Source organism: Labeo rohita, chromosome 20 (genome assembly GCF_022985175.1).
Source record: "Labeo rohita strain BAU-BD-2019 chromosome 20, IGBB_LRoh.1.0, whole genome shotgun sequence".
NCBI classification, from domain to species: domain Eukaryota; kingdom Metazoa; phylum Chordata; class Actinopteri; order Cypriniformes; family Cyprinidae; genus Labeo; species Labeo rohita.
In genome coordinates this window covers 16522281-16540940 of record NC_066888.1, presented here as the reverse complement: position 1 = coordinate 16540940, position 18660 = coordinate 16522281, and the positions used below count along the sequence as shown (strand labels likewise).

The window sequence follows — 18660 nt, the reverse complement described above, 5'->3', positions numbered from 1 at the left end:
GTTAAAAAATATACAAATTATTTATTATTTTGAAAATGACAAATCGTTTCATTAGATAGGACCCTTATTCCTTGTGTAGAGCCCTTTGAAGCTGCATTGAAACTGCAATTTGGACCCGTTGGCTTCCATTAAAGTCCACTATATGGATAAAAATCCTGGAATGTTTTCCTCAAAAACCTTAGTTTCTTTTCGACTGAAGAAAGAAAGACATGAACATCTTGGATGACATGGGGTGAGTAAATTACAGGAAATTTTTGTTCTGGAAGTGAACTAATCATTTAAATACATTTATGTATTTTGCAGGACATATATACATATAATGCATACTGAACATATATCCATGTAATTTTTTTAATAGGCAGATTTAGGAGTTGTATATAAAAATATACTTCAGATATACTTCCAGTTGCACATGGGGTCATCCTTGTGATTAATCACTTTTTGGTCAGTTCTAGACAGTAGACATAGTCATTACGACATCCCACCACTAACTTGCGCCCCCATACGACGGGAGAAGAGAAAAGTTCGCCTGGCAATGACAAGGTGGCCTTCAGTGTGCCGGTTTCTCCATCTAAAATCCACACCTTTCCATCAGTGGAGCACACAGCCACTAATGTCCTCAAACTCCACGGATTGCCGTCAAACACAAATGGAGTAGAAAACACCTTGCCTGTGGTCTGAAACTGCCACAGTAATGATCCATTATCAGTATTTATACAGTACACATGACCGTCATGTGACCCACATGTGACTGTGGGACTGGGTGATGTAGAAACCGGCTGATCAGTCCAAAACGTCCAAGAGGAAACGCACGGTGATGAGAAGATTGGTCCTTTAGTGGTGAATTCCCATAACTGCAAAATAACAAAACTAAAATCAAACTAGAGCACAAAGTGCAGTCAAACAACTCTAAATCACTGTAGACATTCTCATAATCATCTCTACACTGCAATTCTACTGGGTTATATCTGAAGAGTAAAATAATATTGCGATAGAGCCTATTTTTAATTAGCTAAAAATAAGCTAAAGGGAATTAACTAAGGTTTGAATTATGAGTGCAATATACATAGTAGATTAACAAAGCGTTGTTGTTCATTGCTTTACCCATTAAGACCAAAATATTAAAAAGTAAGAATTAAAATCATGATTATAGTCATATATTTCATTTGTCCTCTCTTAGGAAAACTATTCCCTTTTTCTCTCACCGTATCTCCAGAATGGCTTATTCCAATAATATTTCCATTTACTGAACCAATGAAGACAGAGGAATCAGAGCAGCGAGGAGAAGAGAAAAACGGGACACTGCTGGAATATGTCCACAAGAGTTTTCCACTGTCCTGGACAGACAATTAATGAACAACGGCAAGACATTTTTACCTTTTAAACATGCCCTTTGACCCTCCACTGCATTTAATTTAACCAGGATTAGTTCAGGATTAGATTACTTACTGGATCAAGACAGTGGAGATTCCCACTCAAAGTACTACAGTATAACTGTCTAAAAGACAAGTGGATGCAAGGGGATGAAAACACTGCACCTCCTCCACAATAGTGCTGCCATACACAAGTCTTAGCCTGGGAGAAATAGAGACAAGTATGAGAAATGTCAAGGGGACAGACAAAATCTGCAACATAATTACCCAAAACAGAGTACAACTAATTTAATACACACTTAGCTGTAGCAACATTGTTATTGCTAATTACAACAAACTAATCAAAATATGAAAAAGATGAAATTAACAATAGATATACTCAAACATAAAACTTGTATGAAAATTAGACTAACTTAACTAAAACTGAAATGAAAAGCTTAACAGAAATATAAAAACTAATAATAAAAATGACAAATGCACATACAAAATTACTAAGTTTCAAATTAAGAAATATAATAAAATAAAATAATAAAAAAAGAAGTATTTCTCTTGTATATTACCAGTGGCTCTAATGCATAAACAAAGCCATCATGAGACCCTGCGAAAACCAGCCCAGATTTAGGGTCTACAGTAGGAGAACTTTTCACCACATCCCCTGTTTCAAACGTCCACACAGTGTCCCCACAGGAAACATCCAGGAAATATATCTGTCTGTCATAGCAGCCTAAAAAAAAAAAAGAGTTAAAGTCAGGTTACAAATGTACAAATTCTTAAACTTCTAAAAGTCAAGCGAAAGCAGTTAGAACTTAATTTTCCCATGTTAGTTTCTTTAAGTACAAACCTACTGCTACAAGGCTTCCACATTTGGAGACGGCAGCTGAAGACTCAAGCCGATCTCCGAGGATACGCTCCCAGATGACCTCTCCGTTGGACAAGTCAAGAGCCTGCAGTCTGTGCGAGTGAGAGCCAATGAACACGGTGGTCCTATCAGGACCCACCAGCAGCACTGGAGAGGCATCTACACACCTGCCCGTGTCTGAGCTCCAGAGGACCCGCAGGCTTAGCGGCAGGAATTCGGAAGGACCTTCACCTATACCTGTGCACTTAGTGACGGGTAAGATCTCAGTAACTTCTTGAGGAACATGGCGCTCTGTGATCTTCTTAATAGCAGGATTAGATATTAAACCCACATTAGTGTCTTCAGAAGTATTTGTCACTGTAAATTTGATCTGGCTTGCTCCTAGTGCATCTGAGAAGTTTTTCTCCTGTATTTTCTGAATACAACCCCAATCTGTAACCTCACCAGCTCGTCTCACAACTACAAATCCCACAGTCCTTCCCACTGAGGGAACTACAAAACCCTCTGTGCTTTCTGTAGCATTCTCTGTGGATATTTCCTTGTGTTGTCTTTTGAGTGAAACTTTAGAGCCTGAATCATCCAGCAGTCTCTTCTTTGATGGCTGGATTGCGTTGTTGTGCGTTTCTGTCATGACGTGGCTAACCACATCTGAGAAAGAGCCATCTAATATGACCTCAAGCAGGCCCACAGAGGTTGTCCCCATGGCAACAGTGATCTCATCACAGAGACGCAGGGCCTGAAGGGAGTCTCCTCCACTTAACATGAAGTGTGCATCTTCCTCAACCACCACGTCATTCGGCAAGCCAATACAGTCCTAATAAACAGAAAACCACAATGGCAGTTTCACTCAACAGGCAAATGGGAAAAATATTATTTATGAAATACCTCCATGTGGCAAACAATTAGAACTAGTACATTTTGTGCAAAAAGAGTTCATGTTGTTTATACCTTCCACAGCGTCTTTAACTTCATTCTCACAGATTCAATGTCTTTCTGTATGTTTTTTGTATTTATATCTTGTTTTTGAGTGTCACACATCCTCATCAACTCATCAGTGGCTATTTTACCTAAAAATACACAACAGGAATATAAAAATGACAAAAATTATTTAGACATCAGGTATAATTTTTGTACTAGTGGATAGCAAAATAAAGTAAACTGCGACATATTATACCCCAAAAAAAAAAAAATCACCATACAGTGGACTACCAGTAAAATGTGGGACCAAAAATTATTCAGAAACTTTGACCTGTCCATGTTTTGCTCAAGTGTTTTTCTTTAATTGCTAATGTGACCTTTTTACACCACAGACTGAACAAAATTAAGCATTGCTTGGTAATTGGACAACAAAGTATTGATAGTTGTGTAAATATTGTCATACTAACAGTTGTATAAATTTTTGGTTTGACATATTCTTCCTTCTAGTTATCTGACATTATCAAGATGAATTTGTTCTGAAACAGTTTAACTCTGAGTTCTTGTCACATTTTATGAGCATTTTCTAAACTATAGCGAAAAAACTGTAATAAAGTGAGAAATGTTGAAGGCGTCTGAATAAATTTTGGTTTGACTGTATGACCACAATGAAAAAACATGTTTGACTGTTTATTTGTGATAGAAATACCAATTAAAATGTCTAAATATAATAATATTCTAGAACATAATGTATTTTTTATTTAGCCTTTTATGTTTTTTATTGCTTTAAAAAGATATTTTAATCATTTCATATTCATGAATGAAGAGTATATAAAACATTCATATATAAAATAACATTTCTATATAATAAAAAAGTATAAAAGCATAAATGGCAACATAAAAGGTTAATTTAATTAAATTAATTATATCCGTGTAAGTTAACATTAATTCAATTATTAGTGGTACTCCACAACAACATATCAAAATACAAAATTCGGTTTAACTTGAAGAAATTGTGACAGAAATATATTACTTAATGTAATGATAGTACTACTACTGCTACTAATAAGGTTATTATTAAAATGTTATTTTTTTTTTCAGGAATATTTGCCAAAAATTGTATTTAAAATGTATATGTATTTTATTACATTTGCATATGTATTTACATTTAAAATGGAAATAATATAACACATTTCATTAGAAAAACTTTTGATTATTAAAATGTAATAAAACCATTAAAATTGAATCCAGAAAAATCTTGGTAAAAAATAAAATTTGAGAGAAAAATAATACATATCTCATAGGGCCTTAAAAATTAATTTTTTTATTAAACTTTAAATAAATTGCAGTTAAATTGTGTTTAAGTTCCATTATTTCAGTTAGACATGCTTTTTGATTAATATATTTTTTTATTTAACCATTAAATAAGAGTCTATAAAAAATTATATATATATATATATAAAACAGAATTTGGGAAAAAATAAAATAACTGTTATCACAGTTATCATTCTTAGTGTGAACAGGCCTTTAGAGGATGGTGCTCACTTGCCATGAGAGGTGAGTGGAAGAGCAGGGATGAAGAATATCATGTCTGGAATGCTGTGACTGGCCAAAAGCTGTGATAACCTCTTGCGAATCTCATCTTCAACAACTCTGAGCGAGGGGGAGGTGGAGTTTTTTGACATGTCGCCAGTGGCGAGGTCTTCAGAAGACTGTGAGGAATGTTGGAAAGGTTTTTGATGAGGAAATTCAGAGGATGAAAGGGTTCCTGGTTGACCCGATGCGAGCACTATAAATGCCAGCAGCCTGTCACCCTCACTCAGGCTCACTGCACACGCCTCCACCTGAGACAAATTCTCAATGATCTGAGCAGAGAAAGAAATAAAATTATTGTGTAAGATGACCTATGTACTTTTAAATGCTCTTGGATTTTATTATATATACATGCCAAAAGTTGTTACATGACACATGGGTCATATAACACCTACCTGCTGCAAGGCATCTAGGTGTACGCGCTGACCAAAGCGTTTAATAAGCCGATCCTTCCTGCCCATGAAATACAACTGGGAATCACGCACCTGCACCCAGTCACCAGTAGCACGCATTGTTCCCTTGACTACAGTTTCTTCATCATCAAGCAGACACACCCTCTCCTGACCACCTAAATAAAATGACAAAAATTCATGGTACAAACACAAAAACTAGCAAAACTGAATGTGAAAGCAAGTACACTACCATTTAAATGTTTTTTTTTAGAGCAAGGATGCATTAAAATGACGCTACAAAAATTATATTTAAAATAAATTCAAAATTAATGATAATACATGTTTCTGGAGCAGCAAAGGATAATGTGGACACTAAAGGATCATGTGACACTAAAGACTGAAGTAAATGAAGAAAATTAATTTACCCTCAGAGAAAAGTATATATTTTAAAATACACTTCCAGTTTTTGAACAGTAAAATTTTTTTAAATGTTTTTAAAGTAGTCTCTTCTGCTCACCAAGTCTTCATTTATTTGACCCAAAGAACAGCGAAAAAAATACAATTTTGATTTTTTTTACTATTTAAAATAACTGTTTTCTATTTGAATATATTTTTTAAAATGTAATTTACTCCTGTGATTTCAAAGCTGAATTTTTAGCATCATTACTCCAGATGATACTCACATGATCCTTCAGAAATCACTCTAATATTCTGATTTACTGCTCAAAAACATTTTATATTATTATTATTATTATTATTATGTTAAAAACAGCTGAGCAGATTTTTTCTGAAATAGAAATCTTTTGTAACATTATAAATGTCTTTATCATCACTTCTGATCAATTTAAAGCATCCTTGCTAAATAAAAGTATTAATTTCTATAATCCCTCCCCCACCCCCGGCAATAAATAAATTAATAAATACTTATATGATTTCTGAAGGATCATGTGACACTGAAGACTGGAGTAATGATGCTGAAAATTTTGCTTTGAACACAGGGATAAATTACATTTTAAAATATATTCAAATAGAAAACAGTTATTTTAAATAGCAAAAAAACAAAAAAAAAAACAAATTAAAAAACAATTCAAAATATTACTGTTTTTGCTGTACTTTGGATCAAATAAATGCAGGCTTGTGAGCAGAAAAGACTTCTTTAAAAACATTTTAAAAAATCTTACTGTTCAAAAACTTTTGACTGGTAGTGTATATTAAAATAGATAACAGTTATTAAAAAATTTACAAATATTTATGTTTTAACTGTATTTTGTTTTTATTACTGTTTTAGACAATTGTACTATACCAATGAACAGTTGTCCTTCTCCTTCAGTGACGAGACATCCTCTCTCATCTCTCACCTCCAATACGGTATCCAACATCGGCTCTCCAAGGGGCACAAATTCATCAGTTCTTTAAAACAATACATATGATGCATAAACAAACAATGCAACACAAACAATGGCAGAATAATAATAATTTAGCATCATATTTTATGTCAAGTCAAAGTAATGCAGAGGACCTTGAGACTGTTAATATGACTGTTTTTGTGCCTAATGCATTTTTACTATAGATTTTTTTAGACTTATTTACATACTATTAGAGTTTTTATTTATATTTTGAATATATACGTTTAGATTTTCAGTTTTCAATTTTAATTAGTTTAATTTTTAGTAATTTTGTTGGTTTTATTTTATTAGTTTTTAGGTGTCACTCACATGTTCTCCAAGCACAGCTGTTCATCTGGGACTTTGTACCAGCTTGCCCAGCAAGAAACTTCTGTGGTACCGTAAAGATTACAGATATGTGTGTCATTGCCTTTTTGCCTCCAGTTCTTGAGAAGACTTAGAGATGGACATGGCTCTCCTCCAAAAGCCAATAACCTCAGAGATGAATTAGCACTAAGCACCTCCTCCTGAAGGACACGCTTTCCAAAGCGCCTCACAAGAGTGGGAGTGGCCTGAAAAAGAATTAAGTCAATTATTATACTACTTTAGTATAGAGCAGTACTATATGTTGTGTATGTCATCTCAGACTTACAAATGAGTTACAAATGTTACAGTCAGAAAAATGTTGTTCAGGGTCCACCATGATTAACTTGTCCTACTAGTTAATGTCCAATAACAAACAGAGGGACTACCAAGGTAAAGTATTACTGGAACAGTTATGTGATTTCAACATGGCCGTCCCCATGAAGAGACCCACTCGTATAAAATAAACCACTTTTATTAGGATACTGATATAACTATTCTAAATCTCTTGCTAATGTACACTACCAGACAAAAGTTTGGAACAATAATATTTTTAATGTTTTTTTTTTTTTTTAAGTCTCTTCTGCTCACCAAGCCTGCATTTATTTGATCCAAAATACAGCAAAATTGATTATAGAAATGAACACGTATTATATATTTATTTAGCAAGGATACTTTAAATTGATCAAATGTATAATGTAATATATAAAGACATAATGTTACAAAAGATTTCTATTTCAGATAAATGCTGTTCTTCTGAACTTGGAAAAAATTCTACTGATCTTCTATGATTCTATTATGATAATAAATGTTTTTGCAGCAAATCAGAATATTAGAATGATTTCTGAAGGACCATGTGAGTGGAGTAATGATGCTAAAAATTCAGCTTCGAAATCACAGTGATAAATTACATTTTAAAACATATTCAAATAGAAAACAGTTATTTGAAATAGTAAAAATATTTCAAACTTTTACTGTTTTTCCTGTACTCTGGATAAAACAAATGCAGGCTTGGTGAGCAGAGGAGCCTTCTTTAAAAAACTTTAAAAAATCTTATTGTTCAAAAACTTTTGACTGGTAGTGTATATGTTTTACATTTTGTGTATAAAACTTGTGCCCCTAAAGAACTGAAGTGTGAAACGAAATTAAGAAATACTGAAAACAAATTGTTGGTGCATGTAAATAAATGAACAAATGCCAAAGAACACACTCATTATCTCATGTAATCTGCATAATGCAGAAATTTCAGCTTACTACTCCCACTACCAATGTTGATTACAGGAGCTTCATCTCCTCCTCACAGCATTTGCACATTCATAAGAAAGATAAATGGAGAGATGAAGTGATTTGATTATTAAAATCTCTAATTAAAGGCTGTCACAAACAGAAGCTCACGACTGATGGATCGGTAAGGAGCAAAGTCACTTGCCTGTAAGACTGTTGTTGTGTTTCGTTTAAATAGCACATTTGCAAGTCTGCGTGGCATCTTTTTAACAGCAGAGGGGACAATTAGGAGACACGCTCCGGAGGACAGGGCCAGAAACATCTCCACCACGGAGGGGTCAAAGGTTAACGGAGACGATAGAAATACAACATCTTCTGCAGTCATCTTAAAAACAGATCTGTTGAGACAGTATTAAAAAAAATTCATTATCTCACCTTTATATGAACATTGAGGCTATATCTTAGTCCAGTTACACAAATGTATGTTTTTTAGCATTGATTTTATAATTTGGTTTCAAACACATGAAATTAAAATTCTCAAATGGCTCAAAATGCTCTTAATTAAATTTTTAATGAAGTCCATCCTCCAAAGTAAAATTTCAATGCAACATTTTTGCTATAGAGTGTTTTCACGGCACGTCATCAATCTGGCGGCACTAAACGTAAACAATGCCACTGAACTGAACGGAACCTGCTGATTTTGCTGATTATTCCTGTTGAAAATGGTCAATTATTGTCATGTTTTGCGCTGTACTAATCGGTCAGACTGGGAAAAACATTTGGAGAACTATAGCCAAAAGTTATAGCAAATCAAGGACGAGAGTGCAAAAAACTATCTGAGGAACAAAAGGCGTTTGTGATTGGCCAAACTGAACTAGGATTTCCAGGGCAAGAATTTTGACAACATTCGTGCTTGTTCTTATCATTTCTGGTCAGGTGGGTGAAATATTAGGCTAATATCTTAATTAATACTGCTCGTAAGTATCTTTACCATCTATTAACTTTAGATTGTCAAAATATTGCGGCCTTTCCTGCTTACTAGATTCTTCTCTATATGATTTAGCAGCTTCCACGCATTTTTTTCTGTGGATTAGACAGCATAAATTAGAAGAACAACATGTTCAGTAATACATTAACGGTGCAATCCATGCTGTTGTTTACATCCGAGTAACTCCAATATGGCTGCGCATCCAGGAAACTGACCAAAGTGTGACTAGTAAACAAGTGAACACATTAAGACCACAATGAAGTACATTCAGGTAAAAATCAACTATATAATGAATGCAGATTTCAACTAAACATTCAGTGTGTTCTTACCTTAGATGTGTAATATTAGGCACAATACACCTGTGTGGGACCTTGACTATTTTTGGAAGCCCTGTTGTTCCAGATGTGTGCAAAACATAAGCCAAAGTCTCCCTCTGTTGGATGTCTTTGGTCATAACATTGGCGTTGGACGGCTGATCGGTCGTTCGAATGTTTGCGTCCTGCTCACTTTGTATTTTTATTAAAGTGAGCCTATGTGAGGACAATGTGAGACATATTTCCAGGGACAGCAGGTTGAAAAATGCGCTCTGGAATTGCTGTTGGTTATAAAACAATAGTATTTTAATAATATAATATAATATAATATAATATAATATAATAATACAGTAAACCTACATTAAGCAATTCGTTTTGTATCAAGCAGAAGTTCAGTCTGCACTTGTTTATCATTCTCAGGTTGCACAAAGGTGGTGATGCAGGATCAAGAGGCACATATGCAGCAGGAAGCTGCAGAATACTGTTCAGAGACATAAACATTTGAATTATGCACTGAACTCAAAATATTTGTTTAATTTAATAATTAGCTACTAGAATAACTCCATAGTCATGTATTATATACTGCATAACTTGAATCGTACCCAAGAATCCAGGCGGGAAGCAGGACATCTGCATGACAGAATAACCCTATGATACCATCATGTTTCTGGACATGAATGCGCAAGTGTCCAGTTAACTCGTTTGCTAGGGAAATAACTTCATCATATGTCAAACATACGCGCGCTGCAATGCTGCTATCGAACTCGACAGCTGTTTTATTACCGTGAGCACGCGCTGCCTCGTGCACCAGCTCATGAAGAAATACTGCTGTCATATCTGAGAAAAAAATGATGTTAAGTCATAATTTGAGAAATTGCGACGTACATTTAATTTCTGTCTAGCAATTTAGGAGCGCCTATTTTGCAAACTAGCCACAACCAATTCGTGAGCAAATTTGAGTCGAATGGGTTTTGAACCGGTTCACAAAGCTTTGAACGACTCGTTCACGAATCAAACTGAATCGCGGCATTTTTTCAGTCCAAGCAGTTCTCGACTTAACGACTTACCTTTTCATTAGATAACAGATTTTTTGTATTGTTTGATACCAAAGTATATTTAGGTTACACTACCAGTCAGTACGTTTTTAAAAAGAAGTCTCTTCTGCTTACCAAGCCTGCATTTATTTGATTTTAAAATACAGCAAAGGCTATTTAAAAATGTGGTCTTGTGATCAAAGCAATTTTTTTAGCATCATTACTCCAGTCTTCAGTGTCACATGAACCTTCAGCAATCATTCTAATATGCCGATTTAATGATAACAAACAATTATTATTATTATTATCAATATTTCAAACAGTTGAGCACATTTTTTCAAGTCTTTGATGAACACAAAAATCAAAAGATCAGCATTTATCTGGGTTTTTTTGGATGCTGATCCAAAGATCAGAATCCTTGCTAAATAAAAATGAATAGATCAGCATCCTTGCTAAATACAAATTAATACTCTTATTTAGCAAAGATGCTTTAAAGTGATCAAAAGTGATAATAAAGACATTTATAATGTTACAAAAGATTTCTATTTCAGATAAATGCTGTTCTTCTGAACTTTTTATTCATCAAAGAAACCTAAAAAAATTTACTCAGCTGTTTTCAACTGAATAATAAAAAATGTTTTTTGAAATCAGCATATTAGAATGATTTCTGAAGGACCACTGAAGACTGGAGTAATGATGCTAAAAATTCAGCTTTGAGATCACAGGAATAATTACATTTCAAAATATATTCAAATAGAAAACATTTATTTTAAATAGCAAAAATATTTGCTGTAATTTGGATCAAATAAATACAGGCTTGGTGATTATGTGCTGAATTCTGGCTGCGACAACACATGAAATTACAATAAACAACCTTTCTAACAAAACGTCATCGAAAAAAAGTCATTTGCTTATAAAATTGTCGAGAACCACGTGGATACGCAACGACAAGAATCTCTTTTGTGCTCACTTTTTTAAACGAACTGTTCGAAGGAACCGATTCATGGAGATGATTCGCGCTTTAAGATGACGTTGTCGTGCTGCTTGAAAGAACGTCCAATCACTGCTCGAGTTTTTCACTCTGGGAAAAATTTGAATGTTTAGGCGAGCCGCTGGCTGAGTGTTCATTCTTAATATATGTTAGTCAAATAAATTATTTTGCAATATATTTTGTTAATGCAACATGTCGACAAAACATTTATATGCAGATCAATTCAAGAAGAATGACGATGTGTTCAGAAACACGATGGAAGCTATTTTTCAGAAGGTACGTAACGCTAGTGTTACAGCAAACGTACGTAAATTTAAGATAGAGTAACTTTACGTTTATTGGCGCATTTCTTACCAAATGTTGTGGTTCTGAAAGATTGTAGTGAATCCATTTAGTAACGTGTAACTTTAACACAGCATGTTTATTACGTCCTTTGTAGTATTCTAGTCTCAGTGATCATGGGATAGACGTCTGTCTGAAAACAATGACCTGCAGGACTGGTAGAGGTAAGCTGTAACACTGAAATTGAAAACTGATATCTAAGCATTTCTACTGGCTTGGTGGGTTATTAAAAATAAATAAATAAATAAACAAACTAAAAATAGTTATTGTGTTTATTTTAAATATTTGTATTTGTTTCTGAGTTTGTATATTATATGATTACAGGTCCTGTCCCCATTGACAGTGCAGAAGGAGAACGTGAGTTGGAAGCATTAAAGGTGAGAGTAATATTTTCTGAAATATTTAGATTTTTCTTAGCCCTGATGTGTGTAAGTTTGCACAATGCCTCTATTGGGATATAACATTTCTTTTCTTATATGCAGACTCGGGTTAAAGGTGACTGTTCGATGAGGGGTAAGGCACAAAATGTTGTGATTTTTGGGTAATTTTGTATCTGTTGGTTGGAGTATAATATTTATCTTCATTTTTTGTGTTTAATCTTTTTATCTTCTTGTCTTTTACAGAGTTTGAGTACCAAGAAAATGATCAGGTAGTAAAAAGAAAATTACAGATTGTAAAAGCACAAAATTATTATTGTTTTTTTAACTTATATTTTGTTATTTTCACCAGTTTCAGATGGACGTGTCAGGAGTGACTGAAGACGATCTTAATGGCTCCGGTCAAAAAGAAAACAATGAAAATCTGTGTAAGAAACAAACAAGTAACCCTTGACATAAGTACAAAATAAACATTTCAGTTAGTATTACTGCTATTTACAGGAAAATATTTACATTATGAACAACACTACCAGCCAACAGTTTTTTTCTTCTGCTCACCAATCCTGCATTTATTTGATCCAAAGTACAGCAAAAGCAGTAATATTGTGAAATATTTGTACTATTTAAAATAACTGGTTTCTATCTGAATATATTTTAAAATGTAATTTATTCCTGTGATCAAAGCTAAATTTTCTGCATCATTATTCCAGTCTTTGGTGTCACATGATCCTTCAGAAATCATTCTTGTATGCTGATTTGCTGTACAAGTAAAATATTTTAGTATTATAATTATCAATATTTAAAACAGTTGAGTACCTTTTTTCAGGATTCTTTGAATAGAAAGATCCAAAGATCAGCATTTATCTGGAATAAAAAGGTTTTGCAACATTATAGACTATAGCATTCAAAGGCTTGGAATCAGTACCATTTTTTTTTTTTTTTATTGGGAAGAAACGATAGAAATTGATACTTTTATTTAGTAAGGATGCTTTAAATTGATCAAAAGTGATGATAAAAGACATTTTTTAACAGTAATAATAATAAATGTTTTCTGAGCAGCAAATCAGAGTATTAGAATAATTTCTAAAGGATCAAGACTGGAGTAATGATGCTAAAAGTTCAGCTTTGAAATCACAGGAATAAATTACATTTTAAAATTTAAAATATATTCAAATAGGAAACAGTTATTTTAAATTATAAAAATATTTATTTTAATAATTTTTGCTGTGCTTTGGATCAAATAAATGTAAGCTTGGTGAGTAGAAGAGACTTCTTTAAAAAAACATTAAAAATCTTACTGTTCAAAAACTTTTAACTGGTAATGCATGTATTGAAGAAATGCACAATCATGTTTAGTGCCGAGTCTGACATCAAAATCATGTCTCAATGATAATCTTCCAGGGCACGGAGGTGAATCATTCCAGCTCTCTATGAATCTGAATAACACACCTCCTGATTCTCTATGGGGTGAGTCGTCTCAGCCTGAGGAAGAGGATGAAGAACTAGAGAAAACACTGAGCAGCCATGGCAGTACCCTCCTGGATGTCTATCCCAGCATGCTTAACCAGATCGGCGAGGCATACCGGCGACAGCACGTGACTGATACGGCGAGAGCCGTGGTGCAAAAGTACCGCCGCAAACACTGGCAATCTGCCCCGACTCATCGCAATGCATCCTCTAAGAACAGACACAACTGCACTCTGAACAAAACAACAGAGATCTCATTTACCAGTCAAAGTCCAGATCGAAGAAACATCAGCGACTGTTTCAAGAGCAATGACAAACTACAACATTTGCTCAAGAACAAACCAAGGTCTTCACCACTTAAAAATTCATCCTACGAGCCCAGTGCTTGTTTTTACTCACCCAGGAGGAACACTGCGGATGTGAGCGGTGTGACGGATGAGTGTCAGTGGACTGACTTGCATTTAACCAGTAAAGCTGCCCGTGTGATTGACTTGTCCACACCTCCATATTCGGGTTCCCCCTCATATAGTGACCAATCTCCAGATCTAGACCAAACCTATGATGTTGGACCAACATCTCATGCTGTTCCAGCCTCATCAGTCCTTGCTTCTCCACGACGAAGCAGAGCAGATGTGTCTATTATTGACCAGAGAGGATTATCGGTCACCTCCCGAACTTCCTCATTGGACAAAGACTGTTTTAGGGACCGCCTGCACTCTCCTGTCCCCTCTCCTCAGCGCAGTCTCGTTGGTGTTTTATCTCCAACTGGGAAAAGTAGCTTCAGACCTAGTGTGCTGATCATGGAAAGGCAGTTAAACTCAACAGCAAGTCCAAAGCGAAGTGCACCTTCTCCTTCGCACCCTCTATCCCATTCTGAGGTCCTCAGATCTCCTTATGGTGTCAAACAGGTGCCATTGTCATCACCCCGGCGGTCCATTTACAACCACCCTGACCAAAGCTTATCTGAAGTAGAGAAACCATCCCGTTTTACTCCATCCCACCGTCAGCGCTCTCTTTCTGGCCCTCAGTCCACGTACTCTTTCACCGAACCTCAGATTGATATCGAGTTTAGAAAACTCTATCACCACTTCATCTGTCGTGGTACATCATCGCCGTGTCCTTCCTCCCACTGTCACCTGTGTGAGAGACACCTGAAGGAGAGGTCTCGAAGCCCCAGCTTTTCCTCCTCCAGCATGTCTGCTCTCGCTCTGACACCCCTGAGGGCCAAACTCAAGAAACGCCGCCGTCAGCCCGAAGTGGAGGAGTCACTCCGATTTAAACGCTTCCGAGAGAGTCGTTCTCCACTTAAACATCTCCAGCTGAGAGACCCATACATGTCCCCTGGAATATCAGAACCTACCGAAGACAAACACACCTGGGATAGGGCCGTCCTGCTGCAGTGCCCCAGTCCACGGTTCCTCAGTGGCACCGGAAACCTCAGAAGAATCAGGGAGGCTAAATTAAGCATGCAAATGAACCCACGTGCTTTGTCTTGGGTAAGAGCATTAGTGATGTGACTTGCGTCTTTTGTGTATATGTGTGACCCTGGAACACAAAACCAGTCATAATGATCAAATTTTTTTTTTTTTTTTTTTTAAATTGAGATTTATACATCATCTGAAAGCTGAATAAATTAACAATTGTTAGGATGGGACAAAATTAGGCCAAGATGCAACTATTTGAAAATCTGGAATCTGAGGGTGCAAAAAAAAAAAAAAAAAGAAACAAAATATTGAGAAATTTGCCTTTAAAGTTGTTCAAATTAAGTTTTTAGCAATGCATATTACTAATCAAAAGTTATGTTTTGATATTTGCAGTAGAAAATTTACAAAATATCTTCATGGAACATGATCTTTACTTAATATCCTAAGGATTGTTGGCATAAAAGAAAAATCAATAATTATGACATACAATGTATTGTTGGCTATTGCTACAAATACACCCATTATACTTAAGACTGGTTTTGTGGTGCAGTGTCAGATATGTAGTATTTGAAACTACCATTTAGTTTGAAGGTTTAGTCATTTATGTACTTCTCACCAATACATTCCAGCTTTTTTCAGTTACTTTCCAAGACAGTATTTCTAGTTTCTGTTTGAGTTTTTGATCTAAGATTTATATTATTTCAACATATTTAACAAAAAGGACTTTTAATAGTTTATTTATTTATGCAGTAAAACATTGGTTTCTCCACTTCCTTTGCAGAGAGATGCCCCAAGCGGAGTCCATCCAGTAGGAGGTTTGTAGTCACATGATGATCAGCATGACCTCTGTATCTTGCTTGTAGATATTACAAAATGTTTGTTTCATCAATATTTTTTATTTCAACAGCTGTGTCACCCATGAGACTGATTAATCAGGGTATCTCCCCACTCTCTCCTAGGTAATTTCAGCACAAAATACTAGTGAATTTCTTACAGTCTTCATTTTAACTACTCCACAAATCTTTTTTTTTTTTTTTCTAGTGATGTACCAATATTAAAATTCTGTCTGATATAGTTGATATTAAAGTGTTATGTTGTTATTATTATAAAAATAAATTTGGCAAAAATTAAAGGGATAGTTCACTCAAAAATGAAAGTTCTGTCATTAACCATGTTGTTCCTTCAGACTGACGACAGAAGGTCCTGGAACCTTGGCTGCTTTAAAGGAGAAGTCCACTTCCAAAACGAAGATTCACAGATAATGTTCTCACCCCCTTGTCATTTATGATGTTCATGTCTTTCTTTCTTCAGTCGTAAAGAAATTATGTTTTTTGGGGAAAACATTTCAGGATTTTTCTCCATATGGTGATATGGTGCCCCGATTTTGAACTTCCAAAATGCAGTTTAAATGAGGCTTCAAATGATCCCAAATGCAGTTGTAAATGATCCCAGCTGAGAAAGAAGGGTCTTATCTAGCGAAACGATCGGTTATTTTCATAAAAATAATACAGTTTATATACTTTTTAATGTCAAACGCTCATCTTGTCTTTCTCTGCCTGGACTGTTTTTTTTCCGGTTCATGACAGTATGTCGAAAAACTCATGTTCTCTCTTAAAATCACCCTATATTGCTGTTTTACCTTTTTGTGTTAAAGGTGTTTGATCTTCTTTGCATCTACACTTACTGGGTCGAAACTTCTGCAGCAATGTAGGATGATTTTGAAATGATTTTTGAAGTTGAGGGAAAAAATACAATTAAGTTTTTTGACATACCCTAACTGTCTTGAGGCAGAATACACAGAGTTCAGGGAGAGCAAGACAAGACGAGCATTTGAGATTGAAAAGTATTTAAATTGTATTTTTTAAATGAAAATAACCGATCGTTATAGTAGATAAGACTTGGCTGGGATTGTTTACAACCACATTTGGGATCGTTTGAAGCCACATTTAAACTGCATTTTGGAAGTTCAAAAATGCTGAAATGTTTTCCTCAAAAAAACATCATTTCTTTACGACTGAAGAAAGAAAGACACGAACATCTTGGATGACAAGGGGTGAGTACATTATATGTAAATCTTTGTTTTGGAAGTGGACTTCTCCTTTAAAAGGCCAAGGCTCGCCCAAAAGGCAATATGACTGACAGGTTAAGCAACCAATCATTTTTCGTTTTGTGCCACGTTATGTTTAGGGGCGTGGAAATGTCACCGGTTTGTAAAACTCCTGAAGATACATTAAAGATTTTGTGCCACAAACTTTTAAGTATTTCACATACTTTTGAAAATTCAGCGTTTAGTTAATCCTGATAAGTGCTCACTGTCACAGTTGTAAACATGGTGGCTTTCTTCATTCGTGAGGGGGTTTGGCATCACAACGTCATTCTTTCCAGGTGGAATGCTAAAGAACGCGACACGCGTCTCCAATAGACCAATCCGATGTTGATTTTAAAACTTCTAAAGTGTTTCCACTTTTGTGTGCTGTATGCATCAGATGTTTAGCCAACAGTCTGGTTGTAATGTCTAAGGCTGAGACAAACCTGTAAGACCTTCATTCATCTTTGGAACACAAATTAAGATATTTTTAATCAAATTTGAGACTGCATAGAGGGCAATGCATCTACCACGTTCAAAGCCCAGAAAGGTAGCAAGGGCATCGTTAAAATAGTCCAAAAATAGTTTTGTTTTCTTTGCGTACAAAAAGTATTCCCGTAACTTCCACTGATGTCACGTGGACTATATTAATGATATCCACACTACCTTTCTGGGCAAAGAATGTGTCAGTTGTGTTGCTGTCTATGCAGGGTCAGAAAGCTCTTGGATTTCATCAAAAATATCTTAATTTGTGTTCTGAAGATGAACGTAGATCTTACGGGTTTGAAACGACATGAGGGTGAGTAATTAATGACAGAATTTTCATTTTTGGTTAAACAATCCTTTTAAATAATGTTTAATGCTATAACACGTGAATTTGGACATTATAATGTTATAATGTACAATATAAAAAAAAAAAAAAATTGAAAAAAAATTACATCTAACAATGCTTATAAATTGTTTAAATACACAAGTATTAAAAAAAAGACAGAAAAAATCTCCAGTACTAGCCAATAACTGAAATGGTGACATTGTATTGCTTATCCTTGAAATTTTCTTAGTTGTTCCTAAAATATGAAGATTTTTGTGTTTTGTTATTTGAGAATGATCAGATGTTTATTTAGTCTTTAACACAGTGATGCTGTTTTCTTCAGTCTTTCCAGGAGGCGACTACAGTACGGTCTTCTGCAGTGATGAGCTTTCCTGTACACATCCCACAACCTGCATTTCCCCATGTGGGATAAACACATCATATATATATATATATATAAAGTTCACCCTAGTGAAAAAGCACAGGGTGGCATCAGTGTGTAGACACAGTGTTTTCTTCTGTTTCTGTCTTCTTGTTTAAAATATATGTACATGTAAATGCATCTGTGTGTTACAATGCTGTTGTGTAAATATATTTCCATCATTTAAAACAGCCTTGTGTTTTAATATAATCAATTTTAATAGAACCCAAGTTTTTTTAAATAGGTGTCCAGTTACTTGTGCACTGATGAATGGTATGTTTGTCTGTAAATAATTCAAATG

The 18660-nt window shown here is 34.9% G+C and overlaps 2 protein-coding genes across 2 annotated transcripts; one reads left to right on the top strand and one right to left on the bottom strand.

Annotated features, from left to right (window-relative positions):
- Positions 1-243: 243 nt before the first annotated feature.
- aasdh (aminoadipate-semialdehyde dehydrogenase) lies at positions 244-10360 on the bottom strand. The gene is made up of 14 exons (XM_051137818.1): positions 10009-10360; positions 9767-9887; positions 9422-9687; positions 8310-8502; positions 6848-7089; positions 6436-6542; positions 5136-5308; positions 4697-5012; positions 3181-3299; positions 2215-3046; positions 1934-2097; positions 1450-1575; positions 1206-1337; positions 244-854 (listed from the first exon to the last, which is right to left on the bottom strand). Exons 1-14 carry the CDS (start codon positions 10239-10241, stop codon positions 435-437), a joined length of 3444 nt encoding a protein of 1147 aa, XP_050993775.1. The 5' UTR covers positions 10242-10360; the 3' UTR covers positions 244-434.
- Positions 10361-11512: 1152 nt separating this feature from the next.
- Positions 11513-18657, top strand: si:dkeyp-117h8.4 (uncharacterized protein LOC572032 homolog). Its single transcript, XM_051138685.1, has 10 exons — positions 11513-11707; positions 11871-11937; positions 12098-12150; positions 12256-12286; positions 12397-12422; positions 12503-12578; positions 13552-15113; positions 15823-15856; positions 15949-16000; positions 18282-18657. Exons 1-10 carry the CDS (start codon positions 11624-11626, stop codon positions 18319-18321), a joined length of 2025 nt encoding a protein of 674 aa, XP_050994642.1. The 5' UTR covers positions 11513-11623; the 3' UTR covers positions 18322-18657.
- Positions 18658-18660: the final 3 nt, after the last annotated feature.